This window comes from Monodon monoceros, unplaced genomic scaffold (genome assembly GCF_005190385.1).
Source record: "Monodon monoceros isolate NGI ecotype Baffin Bay Population unplaced genomic scaffold, NGI_Narwhal_1 Super_Scaffold_9, whole genome shotgun sequence".
Lineage (NCBI taxonomy): Eukaryota > Metazoa > Chordata > Mammalia > Artiodactyla > Monodontidae > Monodon > Monodon monoceros.
The window spans coordinates 6,086,611-6,111,499 of NW_021703786.1; the positions used below are offsets into that span (position 1 = coordinate 6,086,611).

The window sequence follows — 24,889 nt, forward strand, 5'->3', positions numbered from 1 at the left end:
TGACCCCCATTTGATAAAGAAACCAGACTAACAGAATATCCCATTTTCTGGAATTGTGTGGTAGCATCTTCATGGTGTAATTTAGTTTATTCCTCTCTTCATGGTGTTTCCTACAAAACTGGAGGTCGTAGTTAAAGGCCTGATGCATTCAAGGTAAAAGTTTTGGAGAGAATATATTATAATAGATCAGATTTCAGGAAACGATGGCCTATAGGTCAAATTCAGTCCACCACCTGCTTTGTATACGACCCATGAGCCAAGAATGGATTTTACATTATCAAGTGACAGTGGTGGGGTGGGGTGGATTAAAAGAAGAATAATATTTCATGACACATGAAAATTGTGTGAAAATCAAATTTCAAGGTCCACAAATAAAGCTGGGTTTTTTTGTAATTTTTATTTTATTTTTTTAACATCTTTAGTGGAGTATAATTGCTTTACATTGCTTACACAATGGTGTGTTAGTTTCTGCTTTATAACCAAGTGAATCAGTTATACATATGTCGACATATCTCTTCCCTCTTGCATCTCCCTCCCTCCCACCCTCCCTATCCCACCCCTCTAGGTGGTCAAAAAGCACCAAGCTGATCTCCCTGTGCTTTGTGGCTGCTTCCCACTAGCTATCTATTTTACGTTTGGTAGTGTATATATGTCCATGCCACTCTCTCACTTTGTCCCAGCTTACCCTGCTCTCTCCCCATATCCTCAAGTCCATGCTCTACTAGGTCTGTGTCTTTATTCCCATCTTGCCCCTAGGTTCTTCAGAACTTTTTTTTTTTTTATGTTCCATATATGTGTGTTAGAATATGGTATTTGCTTTTCTCTTTCTGACTTACTTCAATCTGTATGACAGACTCTAGGTCCATCCACCTCACTACAAATAACTCAATTTCGTTTCTTTTTATGGCTGAGTAATATTCCATTGTATATATGTGCCACATCTTCTTTATCCATTCCTCTGTTGATGGACACTTAAGTTGCTTCCATGCCCTGGCTATTGTAAATAGAGCTGCAATGAACATTTTGGTACATGACTCTATTTGAATTATGGTTTTCTCAGGGTATATGCCCAGTAGTGGGATTGCTGGGTCGTATGGTAGTTCTATTTGTAGTTTTTTAAGGAACCTCCATACTGTTCTCCATAGTGGCTGTACCAATTTAAATTCCCACCAACAGTGCAAGAGGGTTCCCTTTTCTCCCCACCCTCTCCAGTATTTATTGTTTGTACATTTTTTGATGATGGCCATTCTGACCGGTGTGAGATGATATCTCATTGTAGTTTTGATTTGCATTTCTCTAATGATTAATGATGTTGAGCATTCTTTCATGTGTTTCTTGGCAATCCATATACCTTCTTGGGAGAAGTGTCTATTTAGGTCTTCTGCCCATTTTTGGATTGGGTTGTTAGTTTTTCTGATATTGAGCTGAATGACCTGCTTGTAAATTTTGGAGATTAATCCTTTGTCAGTTGCTTCATTTGCAAATATCTTCTCCCACTCTGAGGGTTGTCTTTTTGCCTTGTTTATGGTTTCCTTTGCTGTGCAAAAGCTTTTAAGTTTCATTAGGTCCCATTTGTTTATTTTTGTTTTTTTTCCATTTCTCTAGGAGGTGCGTCAAAACGGATCTTGCTGTGATTTATGTCATAGAGTGTTCTGCCTATGTTTTCCTCTAAGAGTTTGACAGTGTCTGGCCTTACATTTAGGTCTTCAATCCATTTTGAGCTTATTTTTGTGTATGGTGTTAGGGAGTGTTCTAATTTCATTCTTTTACATGTAGCTGTCTAGTTTTCCCAGCACCACTTATTGAAGAGGCTGTCTTTGCTCCACTGTATATTCTTGCCTCCTTTATCAAAGATAAGGTGACCATATGTGTGTGGGTTTATCTCTGGGCTTTCTGTCCTGTTCCATTGATCTATATTTATGTTTTTATGCCAGTACCATACTGTCTTGATTACTGTATCTTTGTAGTGTAGCCTGAAGTCCGGGAGCCTGATTCCTCTGGCCCCGTTTTTCGTTCTCAAGATTGCTTTGGCTATTTGGGGTCTTTTGTGTTTCCATACAACTTGTGAAATTTTTTGTTCTAGTTCTGTGAAAAATACCTGTGGTAGTTTGATAGGGATTGCATTGAGTCTGTAGATTGCTTTGGGTAGTAGAATCATTTTCACAATGCTGATTCTTCCAATCCAAGAACATGTTATATCTCTCGATCTATTTGTATCATCCTTAATTTCTTTCATCAGTGTCTTATAATTTTCTGCATACAGGTCTTTTGTCTCCTTAGGTAGGTTTACTCCTAGATATTTTATTGTTTTTGTTGCGGTAGTAAATGGTAGTCTTTTCTTAATTTCACTTTCAGATTTTTCATCATTAGTGTATGGGAATGCAAGAGATTTCTGTGCATTAATTTTGTATCCTGCTACTTTACCAGATTCATTGATTACCTCTAGTAGTTTTCTGGTAGCATCTTTAGGATTCTCTGTGTACACGTCTCTATGTATCACGTCATCTGCAAACAGTGACAGCTTTACTTCTTTTCCGATTTGGATACCTTCTATTTCTTTTTCTTCTCTGATTGCTGTGGCTAAAACTTCCAAAACTATGTTGCATAATAGTGGTGAGAGTGGGCAACCTTGTCTTGTTCCTGATCTTAGTGGGAATGCTTTCAGTTTATTACCATTGAGGATGATGTTGGCTGTGGGTTTGTCATAGATGGCCTTTATTATGTTGAAGAAATTTCACTCTATGCCTACTTTCTGGAGGGTTTTTATCATAAATCGGTGTTGAATTTCGTCAAAAGCTTTCTCTGCATCTATTGAGAGGATCATATGGTTTTTCTCCTTCAGTTTGTTAATATGGTGTATCACATTGATTGATTTGCGTATATTGAAAAATCCTTGCATTCCTGGAATAAACCCCATTTAATCATGGTGTATGATCCTTTTAATGTGCTGTTGCATTCTGTTTGCTAGCATTTTGTTGAGCATTTTTGCATCTATGTTCATCAGTGATATTGGCCTGTAGTTTTCTTTCTTTCTTACATCTTTGTCTGGCATTGGTATCAGGGTGATGGTGGCCTCGTAAAATGAGTTTGGGAGTGTTCCTCCCTCTGCTATATTTTGGAAGAGTTTGAGAAGGATAGGTGTTAGCTCTTCTCTAAGTGTTTGATAGAATTCGCCTGTGAAGCCATCTGGTCCTGGGCTTTTGTTTGTTGGAAGATTTTTAATCACAGTTTCAATTTCAGTGCTTGTGATTGGTCTGTTCATATTTTCTATTTCTTCCTGGTTCAGTCTTGGCAGGTTATGCATTTCTAAGAATTTGTCCATTTCTTCCAGGTTGTCTGTTTTATTGGCATAGAGTTGCTTGTAGTAATCTCTCATGATCCTTTGTATTTCTGCAGTGTCAGTTTTTACTTCTCCTTTTTCATTTCTAATTCTATTGATTTGAGTCTTCTCCCTTCTTTTCTTGATGAGTCTGGCTAATGGTTTATCAATTTTGTGTATCTTCTCAAAGAACCAGTTTTTAGTTTTATTGGTCTTTGCTATCGTTTCCTTCATTTCTTTTTCATTTATTCCTGATCTGATCTTTATGATTTCTTGCCTTCTGCTAACTTTGGGGTTCTTTTGTTCTTCTTTCTCTGATTGCTTTAGGTGTAAGGTTAGGTTGTTTATTTGAGATGTTTCTTGTTTTTAAGGTAGGATTGTATTTCTGTAAACTTCCCTCTTAGAACTGCTTTTGCTGCATCCCATAGGTTTTGGGTCATTGTGTTTTCATTGTAATTTGTTTTTAGGTATTTTTTGATTTGCTCTTTCATTTCTTCAGTGATCTTTTGGTTATTAAGTATAGCCTCCATGTGTTTGTATTAAGTTTATTAAGTTTGTATTAAGTTTATTAAGTTTTCTATTAAGTTTATTAAGTTTGTATTAAGTTTAGCCTCCATGTGTTTGTATTTTTTATAGATTTTTCCCTGTAATTGATATCTAGTCTCATAGCGTTGTGGTCGGAAAGTTACTTGATACAATTTCAATTTTCTTAAATACCAAGGCTTGATTTGTTACCCAAGATATGATCTATCCTGGAGAATGTTCCATGAGCACCTGAGAAAAATGTGTATTCTGTTGTTTTTGATGGAATGTCCTATAAGTATCAATTAAGTCCATCTTGTTTAATGTATCATTTAAAGCTTGTGGTTTTTAATTTATTTTCATTTTGGATGATCTGTCCATTTCTGAAAGTGGGGTGTTAAAAGTCCCCTACTATGATTGTGTTATTGTCGATTTCCCCTTTTATGGCTGTTAGTATTTGCCTTATGTATTGAGGTGCTCCTATGTTGGGTACATAAATATTTACAATTGTTATATCTTCTTGGATTGATCCCTTGATCATTATGTAATGTCCTTCTTTGTCTCTTGTAATAGTCTTTTTTTAAAGTCTGTTTTGTCTGATATGAGAATTGCTACTCCAGCTTTCTTTTGATTTCCATTTGCATGGAATATCTTTTTCCATCCCCTCACTTTCAGTCTGTATGTGTCCCTAGGTCTGAAGTGGGTCTCTTGTAGACAGCATATATACGGGTCTTCTTTTCGTATCCATTCAGCCAGTCTATGTCTTTTGGTTAAATTACATTTAAGGTAATTATCGATATGTATGTTCCTATGACCATTTTCTTAATTGTTTTGGGTTTGTTATTGTAGGTCTTTTCCTTCTCTTGTGTTCCCTGCCTAGAGAAGTTCCTTTAGCATTTGTTGTAAAGTTGGTTTGGTGGTGCTGAATTCTCTTAGCTTTTGCTTATCTGTAAAGGTTTTAATTTCTCTGTCAAATCTGAATGTGATCCTTGCTGGTTCGAGTAATCTTGGTTGTAGGTTTTTCTCCTTCATCAGTTTAATATGTCCTGCTACCCCCTTCTGGCTTGCAGAGTTTCTGCTGAAAGATCAGCTGTTAACCTTATGGGGATTCCCTTGTGTGTTATTTGTTGTTTTTCCCTTGCTGCTTTTAATATTTTTTCTTTGTATTTAATTTTTTTTTTCTTTTCTTTCTGTGGTACGCGGGCCTCTCACTGCTGTGGCCTCTCCCGTTGCGGAGCACAGGATCCGGATGCACAGGCTCAGCGGCCATGGCTCATGGGCCCAGCCACTCCGCGGCATATGGGATCTTCCCAGACCAGGGCACGAACCTGTGTCCCCTGCATCGGCAGGCGGACTCCCAACCACTGCACCACCAAGGAAGCCCTGTATTTAATTTTTGATAGTTTGATTAGTATGTGTCTTGGCATGTTCCTCCTTGTATTTATCCTGTATGGGACTCTCTGTGCTTCCTGGACTTGATTAATTATTTCCTTTCCCAGATTAGGGAAGTTTTCAACTATAATCTCTTCATATATTTTCTCAATCCCTTTCTATTTCTCTTCTTCTTCTAGGACCCCTATAATTCAAATGTTGGTGCGTTTAATGTTGTCCCAGAGGTCTCTGAGATTGTCCTCAATTCTTTCATTCTTTTTTCTTTATTCTGCTCTGCGGTAGTTATTTCCACTATTTTATCTTCCAGGTCGCTTATCCGTTCTTCTGCCTCAGTTATTCTGCTACTGACCCCTTCTAGAGAATTTTTAATTTCATTTATTGTGTTGTTCATCATTGTTTGTTTCCTCTTTAGTTCTTCTAGGTCCTTGGTAAATGTTTCTTGCATTTTCTCTATTCTATTTCCAATAAAGATTGGATCATCTTTACTATCATTATTCTGAATTCTTTTTCAGGCAGACTGCCTATTTCCTCTTCATTTGTTAGGTCTGGTTGGTTTTTACCTTGCTCCTTCATGTGCTGTGTGTTTTTCTGTCTTTTCATTTTGCTTATCTTACTGTGTTTGGGGTCTCCTTTTCGCAGGCTGCAGGTTCGTAGTTCCCGTTGTTTTTGGTGTCTGTCCCCAGTGGCTAAGGTTGGTTCAGTGGGTTGTGTAGGCTTCTTGGTGGAGGGAACTAGTGCCTGTGTTCTGGTGGATGAGGCTGGATCTTGTCTTTCTGTTGGGCAGGTCCACGTCTGGTGGTGTGTTTTGGGGTGTCTGTGGCCTTACTATGATTTTAGGCAGCCTCTCTGATAATGGATGGGGTTGTGTTCCTGTGTTGCTAGTTGTTTGGCGTAGGGTGTCCAGCACTGTAGCTTGGTGGTTGTTTAGTGGCGTTGGGTCTTGGTGTTGCGATGGAGATCTCTGGGAGATTTTCGCCATTTGATATTACGTGGTGCTGGGAGGTCTCTTGTGGATCAGTGTCCTGAACTTGGCTCTCCCACCTGAGAGGCACAGCCCTGACGCCTGGCTGAAGCACAAAGAGCCCGTCATCCACACGGCTCAGAATAAAAGGGAGAAAAGAAAGAAAGAAGAAGATAAAATAAAGTAAAATAAAACAAAGTCATTAAAATTAAAAATAATTATTAAAAATTTTTTAAAGTAATAAAAAAAAACAGAGAGAAAGAAAGAAAGAAGAGAGCAACCAAACCAAAAAACAAATCCAGAAATGATAACAAGTGTTAAAAACTATACTAGCGGGAAAAAAATGGACAGACAGAACCCTAGGACAAACTGTAAAAGCCAAGCTATACAGACAAAATCACACACAGAAGCATACACATACACACTCACAAAAAGAGAAAAAGGGGGAAAAAAAAAAATATATATATATATATATATCGTTGCTCCCGAAGTCCACCTCCTCAATTTGGGATGATTCGTTGTCTATTCAGGTGTTCCACAGATGCAGGGTACATCAAGTTGATTGTGGAGCTTTAATCCGCTGCTCCTGAGGCTGCTGGGAGAGATTTCCCTTTCTCTTCTCTGTTCGCACAGTTCCCGGGGTTCAGGTTTGGATTTGGCCCCGCCTCTTTGTGTAGGTCGCCTGAGGGCATCTGTTCCCGCTCAGACAGGATGAGGTTAAAGGAGCAGGTGATTCGGGGGCTCTGGCTCACTCAGGCAGGGAGGAGGGAGGGGTACGGATGTAGGGCGAGCCTGCGGCGGCAGAGGCCAGCATGACGTTGCACCAGCCTGAGGCACGCCATGGGTTCTCCAGGGGAAGTTGTCCCTGGATCCCGGGACCCTGGCAGTGGCGGACTTCACAGGCTCCTCAGAAGGGGGGTGTGGATAGTGACCTGTGCTTGCACACAGGCTTCTTGGTGGCGGTAGCAGCAGCCTTTGCATCTCATGCCCGTCTCTGGGGTCCGCGCTGTTAGCCGCGGCTCGCGCCCGTCTCTGGAGCTCCTTTAAGCAGCGCTCTTAATCCCCTCTCCTCGCGCACCAGGAAACGGAGGCAAGAAAAAGTCTCTTGTCTCTTCGGCAGCTCCAGACTTTTCCTGGACTCCCTCCCGTCTAGCTGTGGTGCACTAGCCCCCTTCAGGCTGTGTTCACACCGCCAACCCCAGTCCTCTCCCTGGGATCTGACCTCCGAAGCCCGAGCCTCAGCTTCCAGCCCCCGCCTGTTCCAGCGGGTGAGCAGACAAGCCTCTCGGGCTGGTGAGTGCTGGTTGGCACTGATCCTCTGTGTGGGAATCTCTCCCCGCTTTGCCCTCCGCACCCCTGTTGCTGTGCTCTCCGAAGCTTTCCCCCTCCGCCACCCGCAGTCTCCGCCCGCGAAGGGGCTTCTAGTGTGTGGAAACCTTTCCTCCTTCACAGCTCCCTCCCCCGGGTGCGGGTCCCGTCCCTATTCTTTTGTCTCTTTTTTCTTTTGCCCTACCCAGGTACGTGGGGAGTTTCTTGCCTTTTGGGAGGTCTGAGGTCTTCTGCCAGCGTTCAGTAGGTGTTCTGTAGGAGTTGTTCCACATGTAGATGTATTTCTGATGTATTTGTGGGGAGGAAGGTGGTTTCCACATCTTACTCTTACGCCATCTTGAAGCTCCTCCACAAATAAAGTTTTATTAGAACTCTCACTTGTTTACATATTGCTTGTGGCTGCTTTAGCAGTACAGTGGTAGAGTTGAGTAGCTGCAATGTAGTAGACTTTTGTTCTACAAAGCCTAGAATATTTAATATCTGCCCCTTATAGAAAAAATTGCCAGCCTCTGACGTAGGGGATGTTGTGCACTTCATTTTGCTTTGAGTCAGAGGGCACATAATAACCAGATCTAGTCTGATCCCTCCATTGGACTCCTATACCCTCCGCCTGGACAGAAAATGATCTGAGTGGTGTTATTTTCACCTGACATGGATGTCCAGTTCTTCATCCATCTTTCACTGAATAATGGTTTTAACATCAATTTTTAATTCTTACGCAAGTCAGTAATTTCATTAGGAGTTTCCAAATGATGGTTTTCTCCTCCCTTCATTTTGTTCGCATTTGTTAGCTGGTGTTCTCCTATAAAGTGGAACTTTTCCTCATCAACTGGTAGTATTTAAGTAACTTGAAATAAGTTCCTTTTGGAAAAGCCAAATAATGGCATAATTTTTTCTCTTTTATTACCAGTGTTCAAAGTCAGGCTATTCATTGTTTTCTTATTTTAGATCTCTGAATAGCCTGTGCATTCACATAATTCAAAATTCAAAATATGTAAAAGGTATGCTATAAAAATTCTCCGTCTTGGGCTTCCCTGGTGGCGCAGTGGTTGAGAGTCCGCCTGCCGATGCAGGGGGCACGGGTTCGTGCCCCGGTCCGGGAAGATTCCACGTGCTGCGCAAGCGCGGAGAGGCTGGGCCCGTGAGCCATGGCCGCTGAGCCTGCGCGTCCGGAGCCTGTGCTCCGCAACGGGAGAGGCCACAACAGTGAGAGGCCCGCGTACTGCAAAAAAAAAAAAAAAAAATGTCCGTCTTGCCTCTGTCCCCCGCCCAAGGCAACCTCTGTTAGTTTTTTCAGTACCTTTTCAGAGTATTTCATGCCTATATAAGCTAGTTCATGTATATTCTTTTCCCCCATTTTTATACAAATGATTGTATATACTGCACACTGTTCCACATGTCTCTTTTTTACTTTAACAATATACCCTGGAGATCTTTTTATATTCGACCATAAAAAGCCTTCTCATTCCTTTTGTTTGTTCGTTTGTTTTTTGTGGTATGCGGGCCTCTCACTGTTGTGGCCTCTCCTGTTGCGGAGCACAGGCTCCAGACGCACAGGCTCAGTGGCTGCGGCTCACGGGCCCAGGCGCTCCGTGGCATCTTCCCGGACCGGGGAACGAACCCATGTCCCCTGCATCGGCAGGCAGACTCTCAACCACTGCGCCACCAGGGAAGCCCCTCATTCCTTTTTTTAAGCTGCATCATGCACCATGGAAATAACCATAATTAATTTAGCCCACCGTATTGATAAATATTTCAGTTGTTTCCAATGTTCTGCTACTGGGCAGATGAATTCCTTTTAAATGGATAAAAGCAGCAGGGGGCATGAGTTCCCAGTCCTAAGGCATCCATCCCACCCTCAAGGACCTTCTGAGGAGGCCTCCCAGCTCTCCAGTGTCCACTGGAGACAGTGGCGATTGTACCCAGAGAGCCCCCAGAGCACCTTGTGAGAAATCAGAGACCTCCAGGGGAAAGAGTGCCAGCGTCCTTTCTAAGGAAGAGATAGGAGCTACACCAGGTCCCCCGCACATCCTGCCAACACCCTTGGGAAAACTCAAACAGTTCTTACTCATTTTGCAAATGGCAGCAGGAAAGAGTTACCCTTGCCTTCTAGTGGGCATCTGTTGTCTTTGGATATCCAGGGTATCCTGGGTGGGCAGGAGCTGTCTCTGCTCAGGAAAGGCAGTGTATAAAGGCCTGGCTCCCTCATGTTGAGGAAGGGATGGAGGCCCCTGGGTCTTCTTGACAAGGATATTTCTTGGCTTCTCTTTCAGGCCATTCAGCAAGGGACCATCCAGTGCAACTTTGCCGGGGTTGCTTTGGGTGATTCCTGGATCTCTCCCATCGGTAAGTAGGGAATTTTCAGACATTTTAAAAGTCCCTTTCCCTACCCTTCGGGACTTTGGCTGTGGTATCTAGATCAAAGAACAAGGCAATGGAATTCTCTGGGTCCTTGAAAAAGTCAGCACAGAAAGTGTTTGCTCCAGGAGTATTCCAAGAAATTCAGGAGTGAGAACTCACAGTGCACCTTCCATGGACTGCTACAGGCTGAACCGAGGTCTCTTATTTGATTTTCACAACAAAAGAATCAAATTTTACAGTTGAAGACATTCTAGAGACGTAGAAAGATGATGGAATTTGCCCTCTGACACACAGAATGAGTTGCCTGGGCAGGATACAAACCCAAGTCTGTTTGTCATCTCGTCCTGTCCACCATCCTTATGCTAACATGAGCATTTGGGGTGAAATTCCCACCTGTTGCTCATTTTGATGGTGAGGCAGGGCTACCATCTGGTCCTGTAACTCAGAGGTTCGAAGTTTCATAACCTGAGCATCCTTGTTGGGAGTATAGATAAAAGTTGTTTGGATTGTATACACCCAAGGTGTGGCTTCAGGCGTCTGAAATAGTCACTGTGGTAGGGTTAACTCTAGTGAGGATTTCTAAATCTCAGCAATGTTGATGTTTTGAGCGTCATGTGATTCTTTGTTGTGGGGGGGGTGTCCTGTGCAGTGAAGGATATTAGCAGCATCTCTACCCGTTAGATGCCAGTATTTCCACCCCAGCTTGGCAACCAACAATATCTCCAGACATATTGCCAAATGTCCCCAGGGGACAAAATCACCCCAGTTAGGAACTACTGCCCTAACCTAACAAAAGGTGACTTTTCACAGACAAAACCAAACGGTAGAGTTAGATTTCAGAAGAGAAGTTGCCTCTGAAATAGGGAGGGGAATAAGCTGGAAAGGGACACGAAGGAACTTTTTAGGCTCTCGTTGGGTGGTTGTTACGTGAGTGGATGTGTTAATCGAAACTCTTCTAAATGTATGTCTGTGGTTTGTGATGATGCCTCAGGTTTTTAAAAATAATAATTTATACAAGGTAATATTTTCCCCTTAAAAGATAGAGATTTGGCTTGTTACAGAGCCATGTCCCTGATGGATTCAAGACATTCTGAAGCTGCTTGGAATGGTTATTTCTTGCCCTCGTTCTTGGCATCTCCAGGGCAGGGGTTAAAGGACAGAACTGAAAGCTCAGTCCGCATTGTGAAAAGGGCTGCTCTTTGTGTTTCCTTCCTGGATGTACTTCCTAGGACGCCAAGATGTTGCAGAAGCCTTGACCTGAGGCGTGAGGGAGTCAGCAGGTTTCCTGACAGGTGTCTCACTCAGAGTGACGGTCCTGGCCTCACACTTCCTTCGAGGGTCTCATCACAGCTGTGTTAATAACACTAAACACTTTTCATGTGTTAACTTCACTTAATGTTTGCAACAGCTCCATGGGATGGATGGTATTATTATCCTAGTTTTGGAGGTGATGAAATGGAGACTCAGAGAGGTTAAGCAATCTTCCTAAAGTCACACAGCTAAAGCCAGGATGCACATGAAGGCAGCAGGCAGTGGAATCCATGCACTTAACCATTACCCTGCATTCCTCCCTGAGACCAGTAAGTTAGCCTCATGGCTTTGCATGTGCTCTTCATCTGGTCCAAAATCTCCCGAATTCACATTGTTGTGACCCACCTCCCCTTTTGAATCTTCCTGCCCAGCTCTTAATCCCTCCTTCCAGGTCCACCTTGATCCCTTCTTCCAGATCCACCTTACGTATCACTCTTCCACCCCAGGAGTACTCTCTTTTTTGAAGAAGTACTATTAATTTTCACAAGCAATTATTAATTGCTCGCTAGGGAGTAGTTGTTTTGTTGGGTGCTAGGAAAGATGCACAGACATGCTTCATTTCTTCAAGAGGATCTGCACAGTTCAATATGGTAGCCGTAGCCACATATGACTATTTACATTAATTAAAATACATAAAATTTTCCATCTTTCATTTGTACTACACACAATTTCAAAGTGCCCAGTAGCCACATGTGGCTGTTGACTATTGTTTTGGACCACACAGATACAGAACATTTTGAGAATTCCCTGGCGGTCCAGTGGGTTAGGACTCTGTGCTTCCACTGCAGGGGGCACGGGTTCAATCCCTGGTCGGGGAACTACGATCCCACAAGCCTCGCGGTGTGGAAGAAAAAGAAAAAGATATAGAACATTTCCATCATTGCAGAAAGTTCTACTGGACATCAGAGGTCCGCATCAGAGTTCAGCAACTACGGCCTCCAAGTCAATTCTGTCCTGCCACTCTGCTTTAGTAAATAAAGTTTTTACTGGGACACAGTCACACCTATTTATTTACATATCCTCTGACTGTTTGGAGGCTGCCGAAACAGAGTTGAGTAGTTGTAACAGAGATCAGCTGGCCTGCCAAGCCAGAAATATTTATTATTTATCTCTTTCTTTCAGAAAAAGTTTGTCAGTCCCTGGTCTAGATCAAGCAGGGAATGGGATGCATTGGAGAACTGCAGGTGATTCTTTATAAGAAACTGAGGGGGCTTCCCTGGTGGCGCAGTGGTTGAGAGTCCGCCCGCCGATGCAGGGGACACGGGTTCGTGCCCCGGTCCGGGAAGATCCCACATGCCGCGGAGCGGCTGGGCCCGTGAGCCATGGCCGCTGAGCCTGCGCGTCCGGAGCCTGTGCTCCGCAACGGGAGAGGCCACAACAGTGAGAGGCCCGCGTACCTCAAAAAAAAAAAAAAAAAAAAAAGAGAGAAACTGAGGCACAGGTTTGATGGTTTAGCTGGAGAGGTGAATGACAACTGGGTCCTGTAGGACCTGGTGTGCCTGCATTTCTCAGGGTGTGCTCTGAAGAATATCAGTCCAATGAAGTGCTATGCAAAGGGCTCCATGGCCAAATAAGTTTCAGAAGTGCCAAATACTGGTCCCACTTCCTCACGGTTCACAGGTACATTAAAGGCTCTGAGAAGTCCTGCAGTAAAAAATAAAAATATGTTGTCTTTTGCATAACCCCAAAGGTATTTCACCACCAAGTCATTTTTCCTTCTAATACTTTGGTTAACATTCTGTAGAACTGGGGTTATTTGAAACAAACTTTGAGATACTTGGGCTTAGGGGGAACCATTGAAGGCTTTTAAGCAAAGGAGTGACGTGTTCAAATGTGCTCTATAAGTTGTGGTCCTTGATGGAAATCAACTATACTTCAGTTTCTTTTTTTAATTACAGAAGAAGAAAATCACATAAGCCAAAAAAAAAAAAGTTGTGGGCCTTGCTACTTTTTTGGCACATCTCTCAATGGCACTAGCCGTACCTAGTGTTATGGTAGTTGTGAACTTGTCCAAACCAAGCCCAGCTATGCTCTTTGAAGTCAGGTGTTGTCTTACTCATGTTTATATCTTATAAAGCTCTTTACTGGCTTTTGGCCCATAGTAAACTCTCAATACATTTTCGGGATTGAAATGAATTGATTGGCAGTTACAGCACAGACACTTGTGAGGTCATTAGTCTTCTTCCTTAATTAGCTCCTTGACGGAAGCTGGCGTCCCCAAATTGGAGGAGCAGGCAGGATGCAGAGCAGAACTCTGAAGGTGGGGAAATATTTTAGGCTGTCACAAAGTCTAGAAGTCTGCAAATGAGGGCCTCCACTGCACACGCACTGCTTGGCTGTGGTGCCATCCCTGGCGACTCACTGGCTGTGCCAGTATCAGGCCAAATTAATGTAGCATTTAGTCCTGAGTCACCAGAAAGACCCCCACAGCCTCGCCCCACCTCCCAGCCACTGAGACATCAGCCCTGCATGGGCCCTGGTGAGTTAAGGGGCCTTCAGACCCAAAGCCACTGCATTTCTTCTGTCTCTTTCTGCTTTGGAAGGAAAACTAGTTAGGTATTTTGTGGGGAGGACAGAGCCACAACAAACTTATTTTATTATGTGGTTTCCTTTAGATTCAGTGCTCTCCTGGGGACCTTACTTGTACAGCATGGTAAGTAGATGAGTCCCCAACTCTGCACGTTCTGTGGTTAACAGCCCAGCTGACCTCTTCTGGCTCTGTCCGAAGGAAGGACAAAGCTAGCTGGGTTTGCCTGTGTGGTTGACATTGCCCCTTAGGGACTTATCAAATAATCTGTATCAAATCAAAGACCCTAAGCAACAGCCGGCCTTGGGGACAAATTTAAAGAAATATCAGCACAGTTACCCATTTCTCCAGCTATAAGAAATGCACATTTTAAAATTCCCCCCCCCCAGCTTTTTATTACAGACATTTTCAAATATGCAGAAAAGTTGAAAGATCATGGGGAACACCCATATACCCATCACTTAGACTCAGTTACCATTTTCCTATATTTCCGTCATCAATAAACACAGCACTTGTAATGCTGTGCTTTCATATGGACGGTCCCCTTTCTCCTTCCTGCCGTTCTTTCTGTTACCCATCCCTAACTGGAGCAATGCCAGATTTGTGTCTCTCACAAAGTGGGCCTTTTAGTTCTTGCTTTGCGTTCCAGTCTCTTCTCGACGACCAAGGTCTGGCAGAGGTGTCTCGGGTTGCAGAACAAGTCCTGGATGCCATAAATAAGAGACTCTACAAAGAGGCCACTGAGCTGTGGGGGAAAGCAGAAATGGTCATTGAACAGGTAAGAGGGGACGCGCTCGGGGCCAGCCTGCTTGGCTTTTCCCCTTGGGTGAAGGGACCTTGGTTGGTGTTGTTAGGATTGGGATCTATCCTGAGACTGCCCACAAGTCGAGAAATGCTGTCAAACTAAACGATAAATCTGACGAGTCTGAGCAAAGACGGGGTCAGAAAGCCACCCAGCCTGCAAGACTTGCCTGCCTCTTGACTGAAGGTATGGCTTCTATAAAAAAGAATATGTCCCACAGATTTGCCAAACACAGAGGCAAGTGTTTGGATCCTTGCCGAGCAGTGCTTTGGCCCCAGTGAGCCAGGAGGGAAGAATGCACAGGCTGAGGACTTCAGTATGTAGGACACTGTAGCTCGGTTTTCCCTGGTAATTAACACACAGGCCCTTGGTTTCCTCCTGCGGCATCGGAGCTCCACTCGGATGAGCTGCTCACTATGCCAGGAGACTGGGCTGACACTGCTGCTGGTCTCTGAGCCTTAAGGTCTACATTTCTTTCTGGTCCGAGCAAGTGTACAGAGTTAAAGCTGTCCTCGGATAAGGTGGAGAGCCAGGTGCCGTTCTGTTTTGCAACTTTGATAATGAATAAATAAAACAAACAGCCAAATATATTTCTTCTGTATTTCAGAACACAGACGGGGTGAACTTCTATAACATCTTAACTAAGACGTCTCCCACGTCTACCATGAAATCGAGTCTAGAATTCACCCAGAGCCACATAGGTGAGTGGACCTTGAAGTTGCTAGACCCTGTCTCAGCCTCCGTGTGAGAAGAAACCAATTTTTTAAAAAGCTTTATTGATATATAATTTACATACCATAAAATTCACCCATTTTAAGTGTGTAATTCCATGGTTTTTAGTTTATTTACAGAGCTGTGCACTCATCACCACAATCGAGTTTTAGCACATTTCCATCACCCCAGAAAAATCCCACATGTCTGTCTGCAATCAGTTTCTGTTCCCACGCCCAGCCCCAGGCAACCACTAGTCTGCTTTCAGTCTCTGTACATTTGCCATTTCAGGACATTTCACATAGATGGAGTCATGCACTAGGTAGTATTTTGCATCCGGCTTCTTGCACTTAGACAGTGTTTTGAAGTTTGGAAACCAGCTTCTGCACATTGAATTACGATGTCAGTTCTCCTAAAGGCTGGATTGAGTTGTCTTCCCTGTGGGTGCTGAATGCCTGGTATCCTTCTGCCATGTAGAAGCTGCAGGAGGCCTCTAGATTCCACTCAGCTGATTGCCTTTGGCCGTGCTGGATAATCTCAGTGGCCCCAGAGTACATAAAATGCAGCAATCAAAACCAATAAAGCATCTCCACTTTGAACATGTTCCTGACTCCCCCCACCCCCCCGCCATCTGGGGGGAATCAGGGGGACACCTTTCTTCTTCCAGGTGCAGGCCTCCCTCTTACACACAGCATCCCCGGCAGCTTAGAAAAGAGGTTCTCTTGGTCTTATTTCCAGTCTTTCGACTCACCGTGTACCAGTTTGTTTTAGTTTACCTTTTCCAGCGCCACGTGAGACACTTACAGCAGGATGCCTTAAGTCAGCTCATGAATGGTCCCATCAGAAAGAAACTCAAAATTATTCCTGAAGATTGCTCCTGGGGAGGTAACTTGTGTGACCTAATTAAAGCGTCTTTTGTAGAGCTGGGGGGTGGTGAAAAAGGTGGAAATTCAAAGGCCTTAATTTGTTGAATGGGCTTTGGTGGTGGCGATAGTGTGTTGCAGGTAGAATAGTATTGACATTGATAGATGAGCAAACATAGAAAGACAGTAAATAACATGCCAAAATTGGTTCAGAATCGGGGGTTGGTAAGGGAAGTGGGTGGGGAGAGAAACGAAGCGACTTTTTATAAGTGGAAGCCAGGAGTGAGTACATGGGAATCATCACACCCTCCTCTTTACTTTTGTATCAGTGTGAGGTTTTCCATAATAAAAAATTGAGATTAAAAAAGCCATGCCCAGGGTTTCCCTGGTGGCGCAGTGGTTGAGAGTCCGCCTGCCGATGCAGGGGACACGGGTTCGTGCCCCGGTCCGGGAAGATCCTGTGCTCCGCAGCGGGAGAGGCCACAACAGTGAGAGGCCCGCGTACCGCAAAAAAAAATAAAATAAAATAAAAGCCATGCCCAAGGCCACAGTTGGTTGTGGGTGAGACTTCCAGACAAAGGTCCTTTCGGACAGGGTTTGAGAAGCTCTCTCGGGCTGGCCTCTGCAGGCGTCCTGATGTGGATGTGGTCTGGCTTCTACTGCATTCTGGTCTGAAGGTCATAGTGGGGAAATACTGGGGTCCTCAGGGACCCCAGTAAGTTCCTGCTCAGTCTTATAGGGAAGCCGTGAGCAAGTGGGACTCCCAGACTCCTGGAGGGGAAACACTCAAGCTGAGGAGGGTTTTGTTCATGTCTAAGAGACCCCAAAGCTATGCCTCTGTTAGGGCAGAACGTTGACAGCGGCGGACAGGCTGGGACTTGGCTCTGGCCCTGGCTTCTTCAGGGGACACGGCCACCCTCTCAACACGCAGTCAACAGAGGACTCTTCCTAGACCTAGTGTCTTCATTTCCCCCCCCATCCCTTAGAGTTTTCTAGTAATGAGGGAAAAGTTAGCTCAAACAAAAGAATGTGGTGTCAGAACTTTAAGGGGTACAGACACCCATGGGAGGTTGGATGCTGAGAAGGAGGAGATATGAGCACCCCCAGGAGGCCAGGTGAAGGTCAAGCTCACAAGAGCACATCTTTTCAGCTCAACCCCCTCATCTTACCTTCATGACAGTGTTGTCCAGCCCCAGCTTCTCTCGTTATAGGGACCCTCCCTCGCTGCCCAGTGTGTCTGGACGGGCGAGCCAACTACACTTTTGCAGATGAAAACTGATAAGAGCAAACTCTCCCTGGCTCAGGTGTGCCTGTGTATGGGTCTGGAAAGGACAGACTGTCCTTTCCGGGTACCCTCAGTGTCCCAAGTCCAGTTTGTAGTTAAGGCCTACATACTTTGGAGTCAGCCAGGCCTGCGTTCCGGTCCCAGCTTGCCACTGGCTGTTTCGCCCGGGGCGTGTTGCTCAGCCTCTCTGAGCCTTATTTTCTTTAGCCATTGCACAGGCTAAAGAAGCTAACCTCGCAGGGTTGGTGAAGGGAGGAGGCAATGGGATGTTGCTTGCAGAGTGCTTACTTAGCACAGTGACTGGCAACTAAAAGTCAATGATGGCTGCTGCCGTCGTTCAGTACATACGATGACAGTGATGGTCAGGGATCCAGCAAGAAGGCTGTGCGGACCGCCTCCTCTCTTGCCTGGGGCTAGTCATCCATGTGACTTTACCAAGGGCCAGCTCCGGATTGGTTTAGTACTGATTTGTTGATTACTAAGGTAGCCCTACTGGTTCAGAGCTTAAAACTTGGCCCTGAAAAAGCAAAAACAAAGCAAAACAAAAAAACCTTGTCTCTGGTGTGACTCAGCAAAGGAGGAAAACTAATGCTGGCCCCAAATCAGTTTGTCCCCTGAGAGGACCAGCGCGATGGTATTTTCTTTTTTTTTAAATTTTATTTATTTTTTTGGCTGCATTGGGTCTTCGTTGCTGCGCGCGGGCTTTCTGTAGTTGTGGAGAGTGGAGGCTAATCTTTGTTGCGGTGCGTGGGCTTCTCATTGTGGTGACTTCTCTTGTTGTGGAGCACGGGCTCTAGGCACACGGGCTTCAGTTGTTGCGGCATGTGGGCTCAGTAATTGTGGCGCACGGGCTTAGTTGATCCGCGGCGTGTGTGATCTTCCCGAACCAGGGATTGAACCCGTGTCCCCTGTGTTGGCAGGCGGATTCTTAACCACTGCGCCACCAGGGAAGTCCCTCAAAGGGTATTTTCTAAACCTCCCTGTTTCCTTGGGTGTTAGCTTTCTCTGGGTTTCCATCCCTCATGACAGATGGCATCTGCTGTCATCACAAGCACCCGGATGACCGGACACGTGTGCTGTTTGGGATCCCCTTCTACACGGCCAGCTCGGGACACAGATTTCTGGGCCAGCTGGTCCCTGTTGGTGAAGCAGCTGTGTATTCGGTCTTTGTTAGGTGCTGCACGGTGGTCACTTTTGGGTGCTGGGTGCTCTGGGCTGAAAGGTGCCTCTTGTTCTGGCAGGTTCCAAGCTGCTACCTCTTTCTCCTTCCCCTTGTACAGGCCAGGCTGCCAGCGTCTTCCTGAACATGGAGGGGGACTTCATGAAACCCGTCATCAGCATTGTGGACGAGCTGCTGGAAGCCGGGGTCAACGTGACCGTGTATAATGGGCAGCTTGACCTCATCGTGGACACCATGGGTAGGAACCACTCGGGGCCCATGGAAGCAGTGTCGTGGGTTGAGCTGGAAGGGAACTGGCCTCTTGGGGGACTGTTGACATTGAAATGGCAGGAGGAAGGCCATTTCCTGTTACATGCATCCACCCCTGACCTTGACTCTTTGAAGAGGGTAGGGCTGCCCGAGGTTGTGACCCCTCAGAGAAGCCTGGCCTGTCCAGCTTTTGAGGCCTTAGGTATGATTACAGAAAAGGATAATACCCACGCCCACCTCGAAATTTAAAAAGAAGGCATTTCCCTAGCCACCGGACAGAGGCACCATTTAACTGAGGGAAAACCTCATTTTTGTGCAGCGTCACAGGGGATGGTAAAGCACTGCAGCGTGAATCAAGACAGCCCTGCTGACCCTGTAAAGATGAGGACCCAGGGGAAATGGTCTTGGTGGGGTCCCTCCCGCGTTGGCTGCCACCTGTGCCCACCTCTGGTTTCAGGGAGGGCCAGGGAGAAGCTCAGGCAGGTTCTCAGAACTGGCAGATAAATCGAGGCACATGGTCTGGAGGGTATGAGCATTCCTCAGAGTCAGCGGGATTGAATATTTTTGCGACTTGGGAGCCAAGGGTACTGAGGACGATTTGAAAAGGTTCTGTGTTTCTTCCACGACCTCCCCGATGTGATCCAGCATCTCCTTACCCTGAGGCTTCTCCGTCCTCCTGACAGTGCTGTCCACCTCCAGAGGTCCCCAATTTCCTTCCTACAGAGCGTAGGGCAGGGGGAGGGTCAGGAGCAAAAAGTAGTCACAGCTGTTAGGTTTCTCCTGGGCAGCCTGGCTGTGGCTGGGACAAACAGTGCTACAAATGCAGAGTCCCAGGCCATGCCCAGACCTACTGCATTGGAATGTGCATTTTAACAAGATCCCAAAGTGAGTTTTATGTACATCCCAGCTTGCAGATTCCATGCCGAATCATGGGACCCAGATTTTGGGTTCTCCTCCACTCAGCTCTTAATGCTGGGCCCTTCTTTATCCCCCTCACCAGGTCAGGAGGCCTGGGTGCGAAAACTGGAGTGGGCAGAACTGCCCAAATTCAGTCAGCTGAAGTGGAAGCCCCTGCACAGTGACCCTAAGACTTCAGAAACGTCTGCCTTTGTCAAGTCCCACAAGAACCTGGCTTTCTACTGGATTCTCAGAGCTGGACACATGGTGAGAGAGGGTCAGCGTTTGTTCCAGATTTGCCACTCGAGTTGGGGGTGGAAGAGCCACACGCACTGGTCTCATAAGTGCATTGGGCTTGGGGGTGTTTTGGGGTTGCTAATGAAACTCTGTTTGTGAGTAAATCCTCCTGAGAGACTTACGCTGGGTTCTCTATCCTCTGCTCTTTAGATTAAATGAGTTGAATGTTACTTTCCTCTGGACAGTTTGTCCTGAAGGAACAACTTGTCCCGAGGGAGGGAGGGAGGGAGAAATTGTCTTTCCCTGACATTTTCAGGGAGTGAAATCAGAGCTCGGTGGTCTGTAAGGCTGAGCACAGTGCAGAGCACAAGTGTTTGTGAGGCGCGGTGGCTCTGGAACTTCAATTCAGAAGTGGCTTCACCTGCAACGACGGGCACTGAGGCTGCAGCACTCTTGCACTTGCCTAGCGAACACGGTGTTTCCCCTTAGGCTGTAGGTGGACTGAGTAGCTTTCCCTGGGCCGAGGGAGATGATGGAGGGATGGATCCACTATGCAAGCACATGCACACACGTGCACACGCATACACACACAGACTACCTGCAAAGGAGCCAAAGACGGGAATGCCCAGGAAGCAGAGGGGCCCAGGTGTTTCCCTCACGGTTATGCTTTGGTCCAGCCGTTTAAATGCAGGCTCTCCTTTCGTCCCGGATGGCAGTTTGCTGGAGGAGATCTGTGGGAGGGATGGTAAGGCTTGGCGCCATAGCGCTAAGACAGAATCTCCACAGAGAAGGGGCTGAGGGACAGCTATCTGGCTAGAAAGGAGAGCCTAAGGAACTGGCCTTAAAGCTTCATTTGCACAGTGAGCACATCATAGAGCATTCACTTGGACCGCCAAGGAAATGCTGAGGGACTTGAGGGTTACCAACAGTGGTTCTCAACTGGGGTCAGTTTTGCCCCAAGGGGACTTCAGGGATGTCTGGAGACATTTGGGGTTGTCACAGCTTGGGGAAGGTTGCTACTGGTATGTGGTGGGCAGAGGCCATGGATCCTCGTAAACATCCTGCCGCACACAGGCCAGCCCCCCGCCACAGAGAATTGTGCTGCGTGAAACGTTAGTCATGTCAAGGGTGAGAAACCCTGACCTAGAGGAAAGTGGGAGCTTGGGTATATGGTATACCTGTTCTCACAATATTTATTAGGTATCTTAACCATGAATAACTTATCCTCAACCTCTCTGACCCTTAGTCTTCTATATTTTTTTATATATAAATTTATTTATTTTATTTATTTATTTTTGGCTGTGTTGGGTCTTCGCTGCTGCGCGTGGGCTTTCTCTAGTTGTGGTGGGGGGGGGCTACTCTTCGTTGCTGTGGGCAGGCTTCTTCACTGCAGTGGCTTCTCTTGTTGTGGAGCACAGGCTCTAGGCGCTCGGGCTTCAGTAGTTGTGGCACGTGCGCTCAGTAGTTGTGGCTCATGGGATCTAGAGCGCAGGCTCAGTAGTTGTGACGCATGGGCTTAGTTGCTCCGCGGCATGTGGGATCTTCCCAAACCAGAGATCGAACCCATGTCCCTTGCATGGGCAGGCAGACTCTCAACCACTGCGCCACCAGGAAAGCCCTTCCCTTAGTCTTCTCTTAAGAACCTCCCAGAGAGAGACAGGAAGATAGCAGAAGAGTAGGACGTGGAGATCACCTTCCTCCCCACAGATACATCAGAAATACATCTACACGTGGAATAACTCCTACAGAACACCCACTGAACGCTGGCAGAAGACCTCAGACCTCCCAAAAGGCAAGAAACTCCCCACGTACCTGGGTAGGGCAAAAGAAAAAAAGAAAGAACAGAGACAAAAGAATAGGGATGGGACCTGCACCAGTGGGAGGGAGCTGTGAAGGAGGACAGGTTTCCAGACACTAGAAGCCCCTTCGCAGGCAAAGACTGCGGGTGGCGGAGGGAGAAAGAAGCTTCAGAGCCACGGAGAACGCAGCAACAGGGGTGCGGAGGGCAAAGCGGAGAGATTCCCGCACAGAGGATCGGTGCCGACCAGCACTCACCAGCCCGAGAGACTTGTCTGCTCAACTGCCGGGGCGGGCTGGGGCTGGTAGCTGAGGCTCGGGCTTTGGAGGTCAGATCCCAGGGAGAGGACTGGGGTTGGCGGCATGAACACAGCCTGAAGGGGTTAGTGCGCCATGGCTAGCTGGGAGGGAGTCTGGGAAAAGTCTGGAGCTGCCGAAGAGACGAGACATTTTCTTGCCTCTTTGTTTCCTGGTGCGTGAGGAGAGGGGATTAAGAGCGCTGCTTAAAGGAGCTACGGAGACGGGCGCGAGCTGCGGCTAACAGCGAGGACCCCAGACACGGGCATGAGATGCTAAGGCTGCTGCTGCAGCGACCAAGAAGCCTGTGTGCAAGCACAGGTCACTATCCACACCTCACCTCCCAGGAGCCTGTGCAGCCCGCCACTGCCAGGGTCCCGGGATCCAGGGACAACTTACCCAGGAGAACACACGGCGTGCCTTGGGCTGGTGCAACGTCACGCTGGCTTCTGCTGCCGTGGACTCACCCTGCATCCGCAACCCTCCCTCCCCCCGGCCTGAGTGAGCCAGAGCCCGCGAATCAGCTGCTCCTTTAACCCTGTCCTGTCTGAGCAAAGAACAGACGCCCTCAGGCGACCTACATGCACAGGCAGGGCCAAATCCAAACCTGAACCCCGGGAGCTGTGAGAACAAAGAAGAGAAAGAGAAATCTCTCCCAGCAGCCTCAGAAGCAGCGGATTAAAGCTCCACAGTCAACTTGATGTACCCTCCATCTGTGAAATACCTGAATAGACAATGAACCATCCCAAATTGAGAAGGTGGACTTTGGGAGCAAGATAGATTATTTTTTTCTCCTTTTCCTCTTTTTGTAAGTGTGTATGTGTATGCTTCTGTGTGACATTTTTTCTGTATACCTTTGCTTTCACCATTTGTCCTAGGGTTCTGTCTGTCTGTTTTTTGTTTTGTTTTGTTTTACTTTTCAAAATTTTTTTCTTAATAATTATTTTATTTTACCTTACTTTATTTTATTTTATCTCCTTCCTTCCTTCCTTTTTTTTCTACCTTTTATTCTGAGCCATGTGGAGGACAGTCTCTTGGTGCTCCAGCCAGGCGTCAGGGCTGTGCCACTGAGGTGAGAGAGCCAAGTTCAGGACACTGGTCCACAATAGACCTCCCAGCTCCACATAATATCAAACAGCGAAAATCTCCCAGAAATCTCCATCTCAATGCCAAGACCCAGCTTCACTCAACGACCAGCAAGCTACAGTGCTGGACACCATATGCCAAACAACTAGCAAGACAGGAACACAGCCCCACCCATTAGCAGAGAGGCTGCCTAAAATCATAATAAGGCCACAGACACCACAAAACACAACACCAGACGTGGACCTGCCCACCAGAAAGACAAGATCCAGCCTCATCCACCAGAACACAGGCACTAGTGCCCTACACCAGGAAGCCTACACAACCCACTGAAACAACCTTAGCCACTGGGGGCAGACACCAAAAACAACGGGAACTACGAACCTGCAGCCTGCGAAAAGGAGACCCCAAACACAGTAAGATAAGCAAAATGAAAAGACAGAAAAACACACAGCACATGAAGGAGCAAGGTAAAAACCAACCAGACCTAACAAATGAAGAGGAAATAGGCAGTCTGCCTGAAAAAGAATTCAGAATAATGATAGTAAAGATGATCCAAAATCTTGGAAATAGAATAGAGGAAATGCAAGAAACATTTACCAAGGACCTAGAAGAACTAAAGAGGAAACAAACAATGATGAACAACACAATAAATGAAATTAAACATACTCTAGAAGGGATCAATAGCAGAATAACTGAGGCAGAAGAACGGATAAGTGACCTGGAAGATAAAATCGTGGAAATAACTACTGCAGAGCAGAATAAAGAAAAAAGAATGAAAAGAACTGAGGACAGTCTCAGAGACCTCTGGGACAACATTAAATGCACCAACATTCGAACTATAGGGGTCCCAGAAGAAGAACAGAAAAAGAAAGGGATTGAGAAAATATTTGAAGAGATTATAGTTGAAAACTTCCCTAATATGGGAAAGGAAATAGTTAATCAAGTCCAGGAAGCACAGAGTCCCATACAGGATAAATCCAAGGAGAAACACACCAAGACCCATATTAATCAAACTATCAAAAATTAAATACAAAGAAAACATATTAAAAGCAGCAAGGGAAAAACAACACACAAGGGAATCCCCATAAGTTTAACAGCTGATCTTTCAGCAGAAACTCTGCAAGCCAGAAGGGAGTGGCAGGGCATATTTAAAGTGAAGAAGGAGAAAAACCTACAAGCAAGATTACTCTACCCAGCAAGGATCTCATTCAGATTTGATGGAGAAATTAAAACCTTTACAGACAAGCAGAAGCTGAGAGAGCTCAGCACCACCAAACCAGCTTTACAAAAAATGCTAAAGGAACTTCTCTAGGCAAGACACACAAGAGAAGGAAAAGATCTACAATAAAACACCCAAAACAATTAAGAAAATGGGACTAGGAAAATACATATCGATAATTACCTTAAATGTAAATGGATTAAATGCTCCCAGCAAAAGACACAGACTGGCTGAATGGATACAAAAACAAGACCTGTGTATATGCTGTCTACAAGAGACCCACTTCAGACCTAGGCACACATACAGACTGAAAGTGAGGGGATGGAAAAAGATATTCCATGCAAATGGAAATCAGAAGAAATCTGGAGTAGCAATTCTCATATCAGACAAAATAGACTTTAAAATAAAGACTATTACAAGAGACAAAGAAGGACACTACATAATGATCAAGGGATCAATCCAAGAAAAGGTATAACAATTGTAAATATTTATGTACCCAGCATAGGATCACCTCAATACATAAGGCAAATACTAACAGCCATAA

General features: G+C 45.7%; 1 protein-coding gene across 10 annotated transcripts in view; it reads left to right on the plus strand.

Moving 5' to 3' along the window:
- The window catches only part of SCPEP1 (serine carboxypeptidase 1), a 73,221-nt gene that overhangs the window by 12,889 nt on the left and 35,443 nt on the right, over positions 1–24,889 (plus strand). For 9 of the 10 annotated variants that reach the window (XR_003791933.1, XR_003791937.1, XR_003791939.1 and 6 more), the window contains exons 6-12: positions 9,797–9,869; positions 13,811–13,848; positions 14,372–14,500; positions 15,132–15,225; positions 16,007–16,120; positions 18,664–18,801; positions 19,813–19,976. Coding sequence is in view for 3 of the 10 variants with exons in the window: in XM_029211728.1 (XP_029067561.1) it covers positions 9,797–9,869; positions 13,811–13,848; positions 14,372–14,500; positions 15,132–15,225; positions 16,007–16,120; positions 18,664–18,801; positions 19,813–19,976 (750 nt within the window). In the remaining 7 variants the exon portion in view is untranslated. Of the gene's footprint in view, positions 1–9,796; positions 9,870–13,810; positions 13,849–14,371; positions 14,501–15,131; positions 15,226–16,006; positions 16,121–18,663; positions 18,802–19,812; positions 20,212–24,889 lie in introns of those variants that run through there. The other variant, XM_029211726.1, reaches the window with a different exon arrangement.